This window comes from Silurus meridionalis, chromosome 1, assembly GCF_014805685.1.
Source record: "Silurus meridionalis isolate SWU-2019-XX chromosome 1, ASM1480568v1, whole genome shotgun sequence".
NCBI lineage: Eukaryota > Metazoa > Chordata > Actinopteri > Siluriformes > Siluridae > Silurus > Silurus meridionalis.
Genome location: NC_060884.1, coordinates 36,205,151 through 36,217,325, shown reverse-complemented (window position 1 = coordinate 36,217,325; position 12,175 = coordinate 36,205,151). Strand labels below are relative to the sequence as shown.

The 12,175-nt window shown below is 33.4% G+C and overlaps 1 protein-coding gene across 1 annotated transcript; it reads left to right on the top strand.

Annotated features, from left to right (window-relative positions):
• The first annotated feature begins 4,256 nt into the window (after positions 1-4,256).
• LOC124382949 (CMRF35-like molecule 1) lies at positions 4,257-12,175 on the top strand. The gene is made up of 8 exons (XM_046845316.1): positions 4,257-4,380; positions 4,474-4,794; positions 5,198-5,518; positions 8,062-8,400; positions 8,870-8,986; positions 9,088-9,183; positions 11,696-11,751; positions 11,849-12,175. The coding sequence occupies exons 1-8, from the start codon at positions 4,338-4,340 to the stop codon at positions 12,173-12,175; spliced, it is 1,620 nt and encodes a 539-aa protein (XP_046701272.1). The 5' UTR covers positions 4,257-4,337.

The following is a 12,175-nucleotide window of genomic DNA, read 5'->3' as shown; positions in this document are numbered from 1 at the left end:
AAATCTACTTTTCTTTCGAAGCCATTCCTTTGTTCATACTGTATCTAAAGTGGTGTAAAAAAGTTTTTGCCCCCTTCCTGATTTCCTATTGTTTTGCATGTTTGTCACACTTTAAGGTTTTAAATCATCAAACTAATTTAAATATTAGTAAAAGATATTAAATTAAGGTTTTTATTATTGAGGGAAAACAAAATCCAAAACTACATGGCCATGTGTGAAAAAGTGTTTGCCCCTGTTAAAACTGTGTTTTTCACACCTAAGGTTAATTTCTCTCGCCACACCCAGGCCTGATTACTTCCACACCTGTTCACAATCAGGAAATCTCTTAAATAGGACCTGCCTGACAAGGTGAAGTAGACCAGAAGATCCTCAAAAGCTAGACAGCATGCCGAGAGCTAAAGAGATTCAGAAACAAACGAGAAAGAAAGTAATTTAGATTTATCAGTCTGGAAAAGGTTATAAAGCATTTTTAAAGCTTTGGAATTAGATGTAAAGGTTTGTTACATCTTATGACTAGGAGATTATTTTATAACCTTCTCTTAAACATTAATTTGTACATTAAGCAGTTGGATGAAACAAACAAAGAAAAAAATTCCTACAGAAACATCTGATCCTTATTTGGGGTTATTCAGATTCACTTGATTTATAACAGGTTTATGAAATGTCATTTCTACATGAGTTTAAATGTGAAGAGATCATTTAAAGCAGCCAGATTCCACATTATAAACTATCATATAAACTTTTGTAACACTGATATTGTCATTTTTATCTAAAAATGCTTTTATTTCTTGCCATGCCATTTCATGCCTTTTTCACAAGGGTGTGCCAACTTTTCATATATTTACTGTAGATGAATAAAGGCAGAATGTCTGGAGATCATGACATCATAAACTGAAAATAGCAGCATTAATACATACAGATTGAGTGTTTTTTTTTCCCCAGCAGGTACAGATTCTGTTGTCCAGTATTCTGTCCAAACTCAGGAAGTGGCCAAGGGGTAATTATATTTTTTATTAGTCTGTTTAGTTAGAAACCTTATAATAGATTAAGTAAAGGACAAATATATGTGTGTTTCTGTTGATCTCTCAGGTTTCTCTTGCTGTCTGATTATGAGGAGATTAAAGACACCAAACAATTTTTTGCCACAGAAGCTGAAACTTCCACAGTTTACTCAACTGCTTAACTACCCACAATCCCCTCTGAGTCTTCTCAAACTGTTCATGCAGAGATAGTTTCCTACAATCTCCAGTGATTCTGCTATTTATTCTACTGCTCAACTACCCACAATCCCTCTGAGTCTTCTCAAACTGTTTATGCAGAGATAGTTTCCTACAATCTCCAGTGATTCTGCTATTTATTCTACTGCTCAACTACCCACAATCCCCTCTGATCAGGAAATCTACCTGACAGCTCAGTTACCCACAATCCTCTCTGCTGAGAAATCTGTTAAAGGTTTGACTCATGCTACAGTGAGTTCTCACTCCAATACCACCAGCTGTAATGATGCAGTTCCACAGATTGTTGAAGACTTCTTTTCTGTCTACACTTCAGTCAGTCACGTGACTTCATCTGTTTAGTTCAGCATCATTAGGGCTTCAGTCATGTGGCAGTGGAACTTTACTATTTAATTCAGATTACATTTTTCTTTCTTTTTCCTTCTCTGTCCCTCACTCAAAACAATGATGTGATCACATGATGTGACAATGATGACAGAACAGAACAAATCTTCACTGTGAGTATTAGAAATGTAACTGTAACAGACTCTGGTGAATTCTGGTGTGAAGCAGAAGCAGCCTGGACATCTGATCATGGATACAGGGTTTATTTTAAACAGATCAACGTAACAGTTACTGGTGAGTTTGTAGAGACATGGAGACACACTGCATTAACACTTTGTGTGAAGCATAGAGTCAGCACACATCCTAACATCCTAACATCCGCCTGGGATATTATTGGTAATTAGTAAATAGAACAATAATGGCAGTACAAATAGAGCAGTTATAACAAAGTTTATTACCACATGGAACTGAAGTGACGAGACTGCTATTTTAATTTTCTAAATTCTGTGTTTTCAAAATAAACTCATTTAAAGCTTCACAATTTAAGTTTAAATATTTGTATTATGCTCACAGTCTCTCACAGTTGTTTCTCTTTTTTTTGTTGTACACGTATATTTTTGTTTCACTTTTAATTCTTGTGATTAAACCTGTACTACTGCAGTACCTGTAAATATCAGTCGTGTACTTTTATTATGTTGAACACCAATGAATTAAAGCTTTGGTAATGGATAACATTTATTTCCATTTATTTGGTGTCATGATTTCAGCTGTGAATCTGATTGGTACTTCAACACTGTGGAATTAATCTTGTTAAAGCTCCAGTGAATGTAAATTAAGAGATAATTTGTATAACTTGAGTCTTTGTTGGTGTTAAAGTTCTGCTTGATGTTTTATTTCATTAGAATAAGAGTTTATTGTTGTAAAAGAAATGTTTTAAGGGTTTCCCGTGATGTTGTTCATTACATTATTGTTGAATTTGTTCAATCTACTATCCAGCATTGGTTATCCTTCATCTAAAAGCTCTGTAGCTAATCATCAAGCCTGTGTTTGTGCTGTAAGTGTGAGTTTGACAATAAAACAGCAAATGCATTGTTTTACCAGATTCTTTCTGATTTAACTTTTTTTTTCTTACTGAAACTACAATATGAACTTATGAAGTGCAGAAAAATCTTAACGTTTACAGATTAACTTTTAAGGTTTTGGACACTAATGAGAGAATCCTGCACTTCTGTTGTCAGGAACTGCTTACTTGACCTGTGATTACTTGGTATTTTGTCTGCTAATGCCACTAGAACGATGTAAAGATAAACAGAAGACCATGTTGGGAGACTCGCCTTCCTTTACGTTCAGTTCCACCAGTGTTAAAATGTCTTTACAATCTTTATCTACTCCACAATAGTACATCACAGTGTCTTTTTCAGTGAGCTCTTGGATCATCACCATGATCTCTGCTGATTTAGTGTCATCTAACAGTGAGAATCGTCCTGAAGTTACTGACTTTCACAGCCCACACTGCGAGGCAAAATACGCCGTTTTCAAATGTATCCACTTTGTAAAGCATTTTCAAAAAGATACGTTTTTGTTTTGTTGTAAAAACATATTAGTGTGAACATGGCCACAGACAATAAACCAAGCGCAGGTTTTAAATAATCAGACAAATTATCAAAATCACCAACACCTGCTTTATCCATTTCCATACCCTCAGGGAGTATAGAGTAGTATTACAAGTATATTATATAGTAGTATTTCGTATATAGTATTATATAGTATACAGTTTTCTATTCCATCGGGAAAAAAATCCCCCAAAAAACAGCATGAACAACACCTTAATGAACATATCTGGGTAGTAAAATACAGACTGAATACTGCAGAATTATATTTTAAACATAGTGTTTAAGAGATATTTCCTCGGTTTTATTTTATTTAATTCTAAAATGACATCACTGAAGAGTTTCTCCTCCCACACTTGTGCATTTCTGTTTTCCTCCTGTGTTTCTTACATTATCCTCTAGATGGCAGAAGAAGCAACGAACCAATTTTAAATTGATCTCCAAGAAATTGAGACGATGCCACTTTTGTTTAAATATACTGGTATCCTTGTTAACTGATTGTTCTGAACCTAAAAATGTATATTTTCATAACCTAATGGAAGACTCATAAAAGGAATGTTGATGAGATGCATGAGATGAGATCTTAAATGTGTGTTTACATATGGGATCAAATATACAGTAACATGGACATGTCCTGCGAAAGTGTGTGAGCTTACAGCAATGTTGCTGTGAAAAAGCTGGACTCAAAACTTCAACATTTGTAAATATGTTTAATTTTATTCCCAATCCAGCAATGGAAACTGCTATAGGTTTTGTGCTCTAGGGGGCAGTAGAAGTAGAATATTACATTTAAAATTGTATATTATATTTGTTATTATAAATATCTTCAGTAAAATGTATCCTGGAGCACTGAGAGGAAAAATAACTCACATGGAGAAATATGTTCACATGCAGAATGCTGATATTAAACACTCATACACCTTCATATGATCATTTACATACTGGAACTGACCAGAGGCTCAGAGTTCACACATTTAACACAAACACTTCCTGAAGAGTGCTTTCTCACACATCTAAAGGGGGAAGTGGGTGTAGCATCACTTTTTGTTTAAGACACAGATGAAGACGCAGCATATTCAAGTTCAGAGCCAGTAACAGTGTTTAACAGAACAGGAACTTTAGTATCGTTCTGAAGTGGATTTGGTGTGGAAATCTGTGTGAACTCAGGATGAAGATCCTCCTTCTCATCTTCACCTTCTGCCTGATCTCAGGTAAATAAATAAGCTTTATAATAATCCTCACTATCAGCAGTACTGTTACATGAAGGAAGGTTTTGCTCAGATGGATATTTGGTGTTTTGTTAGATGGAGGAGCCTCTAATGAAGTAACAGGATATTTAGGAGGAAGAGTCCTTATCAAGTGCAAGTATAATACAGAATCTACACAAAACCTAAAATATTTCTGTAAGGATTCATCGCCAGGCTGTTCTGATCTAATAAAGACAGGAGATAAAAACATGTGGGTAACTTCAGGAAGATTCTCACTGTTTGATGACACCAAATCAGCAGAGTTCAGGGTGATGATCAGAGAGCTCACTGTAGAGGATGCTGGGACGTATCAGTGTGGATTTGGGAATGTTAACGGGAAAGACATTTTGACACGAGTGGAACTGAAGGTGCAGGAAGGTGAGTCTCCCACCACTGCCCACTGTTTATCTTAACAAAGCTCTAATGTCATTAGCAGACACACCAAATGGCTGAGAAACCAATAAGCGCATTTTTATTATAACTCCTGACTGTAAATAAAATATCCAATTAAATCCAAAACAATCTCTTCACTTGCCCATTGAACTCACCTGTTTCCTTTTTATCCTCAATTATTTTCATGACTTTATTCCTGGTGGTTCATGTTTTATTGAAGGAAAAGCTCAACATCCAGCCCCACTTTTACGCCAAACCTGCATGTTACAAACAAACTTAATTTTGAAAGTTTTATGTATCTGTTTGTCATATTTAAAGTCCTGATCTTTAAAAAATATATCTACTTTTACTTATTAAGCTTATTGAACATGATTTGAACTGTCAACAGGAAGCTCTGGGTCTAGAGAAGTGAGTGCATATACAGGAGGAAGAATCAATGTCAAGTGCAGATATGAGAATAAATATAAGGACAAACCAAAATCTATCTGTAAGATCGGAACACAACCGCTGTGTTTTCCTCTAACAACAACACTGTACAGGGAATGGACACATAATGGCAGATTCTCAATTTATGACAACAGAAGTGCAGGATTCGTCAATATATTTATCAGAGAACTGATTATGGAGGACACTGGAACATACTTGTTAACTGTTGCTGTGTCTGATGAAATTGAGACCTCCACTGTAATCAATCTGACTGTAACAGAAGGTGAGTATCTTTTATTTTGTTTCATTAGAAGAAAATGTGATCATATTTATAATATTATAATGTTAGAGTAAATAGTAAAGCTAAATTATCAACTGTCACTTAGGATTCCGTTGTGTTTTTTTCTTTTTATTGTATTTTGATAATGAGTTCATTTTGATTTGATGGTAGAAAATATTTAAAATTATAGCATATTATAGGAATTGACTGGAGATGATGGGAAAAAATTACTATATACATGCATGTGTGGTGGTATATAGAAACCTGGTTTCACAGTCCGCCAAATTCTTTTGTGGCTGAAAGAATATTGAAGAATAAACATTTAGTTTTATTGAAACAAATATGCTTAATAAATTTGTAAACAGATTCTGACTATCTAAATGCTACAGTCATATTCAGATCCTTAAATGCATTTGTTTCATTTTCATTTTTGAGTTAACCAGACTTAAAAATAATATAACTTTACTTATGTAAAATAATTATTCACCCACCCATTCATCCATCCATAAACATCCACAAAAAATCAAAATTTAGCGGAAACCCAGACAATCCCATTTACACGCAGGGACAACATGTAAGACACCAGAGACACAGTAACCTGTACTTGTGACTGTGGATTTGTCAATGTTATATTATGGGTCACCAGATCACTAAATTTAGAACCAAACAAAAGAGAAATACATTTCAGATTAAAAACATCTGTAGCTTCCCTAACCTTCAGAAACAGTAGAAAATATTGAAATGTACTGTATTTTCTAAGGTCACCACACAAATAAATTGATCTGATTGGTTGTGATTTGCAGATCTGTCCTATGAGACATTTTTCAGTAAGACTGTCCAAGTAGGAGAAGATTTAAACATCAGCTGTAAATACCCAGAATCCCTCAGGAGTTATAACAAGTTTCTCTGCAGGAGGCAGTCATCTGTTGGATGTCATAAAATATCTGTTAAAGAAAGTAAAAAAGATGTAAATGTGGAGAAATTCTCCCTGTATTATGACAGAAAAAAACAAATCTTCACTGTGAGTATTAGAAATGTAGCTAAAACAGACTCTGGTGAATACTGGTGTGGAGCAGGAGCAGCCTGGACATCTGATCATGGATACAAGGTTTTTTTCACACAGATCAACCTGACAGTTACTGGTGAGTTTGTAGAGACGTGGAGACACACTGCATTAACTATTGTGACATTACAGAGTCTTTGTGTGAAGCATAGAGTCAGTGCAAATCATAACCAACACTAGCCTGTGATATTATTGATGATTAGTGAACAGAACAATAATGGTAGTATAAATAGAGCAGATCTTTTTAGAAAGAAGTTTGTTACCACATGGAACTGAATTAATGTAGCTGCTATTCTCTGTTAACATTTAGAATTTTGTTATTTTAGACTAAATGATGTGATGAGCAGATTTTATTAGAATCATAATCTGGTATCTGGTCTTCCTCTGCTTGTGTGTATTTCACTTCACTTCCTGTGATTATCAGATGTATAAACAGCAGTCTGTACTTCTGACACAACAATAATGTAAACTGTCACATACCAGATTCACTCACTTCATGTTGTTTATTTTCAAACTAAACTTTTTTACTGCTTAAGATTCAAGTGTACCAGTGTCAAAACTGAAGCCAACTAAACCTTCATCACCACAACCATTATCATCATCCTCATCATCATCACCACTATCCCTATCAACATCTTCCTTCTCATCATCATCACCATCATCTAATCCAGCAGGTGAGTCTCTTCATGTGCACATAAAAAAAAAAAAAAAAAAAAAAAAAAAAAAAAAAAAAAAAAAAAAAAAAAAAAAAAAAAAAAAAAAAAAAAAAAAAAAAAAAAAAAAAAAAAAAAAAAAAAAAAAAAAAAAAAAAAAAAAAAAAAAAAAAAAAAAAAAAAAAAAAAAAAAAAAAAAAAAAAAAAAAAAAAAAAAAAAAAAAAAAAAAAAAAAAAAAAAAAAAAAAAAAAAAAAAAAAAAAAAAAAAAAAAAAAAAAAAAAAAAAAAAAAAAAAAAAAAAAAAAAAAAAAAAAAAAAAAAAAAAAAAAAAAAAAAAAAAAAAAAAAAAAAAAAAAAAAAAAAAAAAAAAAAAAAAAAAAAAAAAAAAAAAAAAAAAAAAAAAAAAAAAAAAAAAAAAAAAAAAAAAAAAAAAAAAAAAAAAAAAAAAAAAAAAAAAAAAAAAAAAAAAAAAAAAAAAAAAAAAAAAAAAAAAAAAAAAAAAAAAAAAAAAAAAAAAAAAAAAAAAAAAAAAAAAAAAAAAAAAAAAAAAACAATTTAGAGGAAACCCAGACAATCCCATTTACTTGCAGGGACAACATGTAAGACACCAGAGACACAGTAACCTGTACTTGTGACTGTGGATTTGTGAATGTTATATTCTGGGTCACCAGATCACTAAATTTAGAACCAAACAAAAGAGAAATACATTTCAGATTAAAAACATCTGTAGCTTCCATAACCTTCAGAAACCGTAGAAAATATTGAAATGTACTGTTTTTTTCTAAGGCCACCACACAAATAAATTGATCTGATTGGTTGTGATTTGCAGATCTGTCCTATGAGAAGTCCATCAGTAAGACTGTCCAAGTAGGAGGAGATTTAAACATCAGCTGTAAATACCCAGAATCCCTCAGGAGTTATAACAAGTTTCTCTGCAGGAGGCAGTCATCTGTTGGATGTCATAAAATATCTGTTAAAGAAAGTAAAAAAGATGTAAATGTGGGGAAATTCTCCCTGTATGATGACAGAACAGAACAAATCTTCACTGTGAGTATTAGAAATGTAACTAAAACAGACTCTGGTGAATACTGGTGTGGAGCAGGAGCAGCCTGGACATCTGATCATGGATACAAGGTTTATTTCACACAGATCAACCTGACAGTTACTGGTGAGTTTGTAGAGACGTGGAGACACACTGCATTAACTATTGTGACATTACAAAGACTTTGTGTGAAGCATAGAGTCAGTGCACATCATAACCAACACTAGCCTGTGATATTATTGGTGATTAGTGAACAGAACAATAATGGTAGTATAAATAGAGCAGATATTTTTAGAAAGAAGTTTGTTACCACATGGAACTGAATTAATGTAGCTGCTATTCTCTGTTAACATTTAGAATTTTGTTATTTTAGACTAAATGATGTGATGAGCAGATTTTATTAGAATCATAATCTGGTATCTGGTCTTCCTCTGCTTGTGTGTATTTCACTTCACTTCCTGTGATTATCAGATGTATAAACAGCAGTCTGTACTTCTGACACAACAATAATGTAAACTGTATTGTGTTCAGTCACATACCAGATTCACTCACTTCATGTTGTTTATTTTCAAACTAAACTTTTTTACTGCTTAAGATTCAAGTGTACCAGTGTCAAAACTGAAGCCAACTAAACCTTCATCACCACAACCATTATCATCATCATCATCATCATCATCATCATCATCATCATCACCATCATCTAATCCAGCAGGTGAGTCTCTTCATGTGCACATCAGACCCATAACTTTAATGAATCTGATCCCTTAAGAATGATCAGCATGTAGGTTAAAGTTTCTCTTCCATGATTTCCAGCTTCCACTGTGATCATGGTGTCTGTAATTCTGCTGCTGCTTCTGATTGGAATCATATTCCTCACTTTCACTGTTCAAAAGAGACGCAGGATGCATGGTACATAAACTCAAACACATGATAAAATGCTTAATATAAACATGTATCATGTAATGCAGATGAAAGTAAAACATATTGACAACACAGATGCAGTTCATGTAAGATAGTTATTACTTACTATTAGTTTTAGCATCTTTTGCTACAGCAGTTTTACCTTGTCTTTTGGGAGTCTACCAGTTTAGCACTGACTTTTGGAGTAGTTTTGTTATGGAAATATGTTGTACTGTAGATGTGTTACATTGTTAGATGATCTCCTGCGACAGGCACCAAAAATACTTTCTAGTGAAATATATTATTATATTATATTAATATATATAAATTTGAGTCCATGAACAAGAATCAGTGGATCAAATTTCGTGACTATAATCACAAAATGCCATGAGTCTGGGCTCCTCTGTACAGTTCTGTTCAAATCACTCTATGGGTTTTTGGCAGCATTTAAATCCAGGCTCTGACTGGAACATTCCAAAACCTACTTTTCTTTGGAAGCCATTCCTTTGTTCATACTGTATGTATTTGTACTTTGAGATGTTATTATGCTTCATGATTCATTCTATAGTTATTAGACCTTCAGTCTCAGCTGAAGATAAGCAGGCCTATATATATTTTATTGTGTATAATGTTCTTTGGGTGATTAGCTGACTTTTGCATCAAACATTTTTTTTTTTTTATTAATCCCAGGTACTACCTTGGTCTAATCAGCCTATAACATATTATAACATTATGTGTTATACATTATTTTGGGGTCATTTAGGTAAACTTGAATTTGTTCAATCCATGAAAAAGGGTTTTAATTTATCTTTCCTCCACCAAAGCCTGGATATGTTGAAGAATATGAGACATTGTTCTCACATTCTGGGAGTGACCAGTATTTTCTAGATATTAAGGCAACTTCTTTAATATTGCTACTGTATATGTCTCATGGTCCCTCTCAAATCTCACTTCTTGCACATGAATATTTTTGAAGGGGAAGTCATGTCCTTGGTGAGATCAATGTGATGCCCCATTTTTCTCTTAAATCTTGATGGTGGCCTATATGGTGATCCCTGTTACATCTAATGATTAGGAAGTTCTCCTATTCTCCTAGTTCTCCTATTCTCTTGTACACTAAGCATTTGGATGAAACAAATAAAAGAAGGAATTACTACAGAAACACCTGATCCTTATTTGAGGTTATTCATAATCACTTGAGTAATGACAGGTGATAATTACTTTTCTATATGAGAAGAGTTAATTTTAAGCAGCCACATTATAGACTTATGAACTTTTGTAACTATGATATTGTAATTTTTATCTTAAAAGGTTTTTTTTGTTGATCATTTTGTGGAGTTTTCACATGCAGATTTATTAATATATATAAATTTGTGTCCATGAACAAGAATCAGTGGATCAAATTTCGTGACTATAATCACAAAATGCCATGAGACTGGGCTCCACTGTACAGTTCTGTTCAAATCACTCTATGGGTTTTGCAGCATTTAGATCCAGGCTCTGACTGGAACATTCCAAAACCTACTTTTCTTTGGAAGCTATTCCTTTGTTCATACTGTATGTATTTGTGCTTTGAGATGTTATTATGCTTCATGATTCATTCTATACTTATTAGACCTTCAGTCTCAGCTGAAGATAAGCAGGCCTATATATATTTTATTGTGTATGATGTTCTTTAGGTTTAGGTTTAGGATTAGCTGACTTTTGCATCAAACATTTATTTTTGGTCTACCTTGGTCTAATCAGCCCATAACACATTATAACATTATGTGTTATACATTATTTTGGGGTCATTTAGGTAAACTTGAATTTGTTCAATCCATGAAAAAGGGTTTTAATTTATCTTTCCTCCACCAAAGCCTGGATATGTTGAAGAATATGAGACATTGTTCTCACATTCTGGGAGTGACCAGTATTTTCTAGATATTAAGGCAACTTCTTTAATATTGCTACTGTATATGTCTCATGGTCCCTCTCAAATCTCACTTCTTGCACATGAATATTTTGAAGGGAAGTCATGTCCTTGGTGAGATCAATGTGATGCCCCATTTTTCTCTTAAATCTTGATGGTGGCCTATATGGTGATCCCTGTTACATCTAATGATTAGGAAGTTCTCCTATTCTCCTAGTTCTCCTATTCTCTTGTACACTAAGCATTTGGATGAAACAAATAAAAGAAGGAATTACTACAGAAACACCTGATCCTTATTTGAGGTTATTCATAATCACTTGAGTAATGACAGGTGATAATTACTTTTCTATATGAGAAGAGTTAATTTTAAGCAGCCACATTATAGACTTATGACATATAAACATATGAACTTTTGTAACTATGATATTGTAATTTTTATCTTAAAAGGGTTTTTTTTTTGTTGATCTGTCATTTTGTGCAGTTTTCACATGCAGATTTATTTATACATTTATTGTAGATTAATAAATACAGGATGTCTGGAGATCATGACATCACAAACTGAAAATAACAGCATTAATACCTACTGAATATTACTGTTTTTTCCTCCAGCAGGTAAAGATTCTGTTGCCCAAAATTCTGTCCAAAACTCAGAAGGTTACCATGGGGTAATTCTCTTTATATGTTTATGAGTCTGTTCAGTTACAAACCTTATTTGTATTTAGGAAAAGGGCAAATATATGTGTGTTTCTGTTGATCTCTCAGGTTCCTCTTGCTGTCTCTGATTATGAGGAGATTAAAGACACCAAACAACGTTCTACCTCAGAAGCTGAAACTTCCACAATGTACTCAACTGCTCAAATACCCACAATCACTTCTCAACCTGTTTATGCTGAGATAGAGTTTCCTACAATCTCCTGTGATTCTGCTATTTATTCTACTGCTCAACTACCCACAATGCCCTCTGAGCCTTCTCAAACAGTTTATGCAGAGATAGGGGGTCCTACAACCTCATGTGATTCTGCAATTTATTCTACTGCTCAACTACCCACAATCCCTCTGAGCCTTCTCAAACAGTTTATGCAGAGATAG

Coding starts and splice junctions, on each gene's coding strand:
- LOC124382949 (XM_046845316.1), top strand. CDS start 4,338: ATGAAGATCCTCCTTCTCATCTTCACCTTCTGCCTGATCTCAG. Junction 4,795..5,197: donor GGAACTGAAGGTGCAGGAAG/GTGAGTCTCCCA, acceptor AACTGTCAACAG/GAAGCTCTGGGTCTAGAGAA. Junction 8,987..9,087: donor ACCATCATCTAATCCAGCAG/GTGAGTCTCTTC, acceptor CATGATTTCCAG/CTTCCACTGTGATCATGGTG.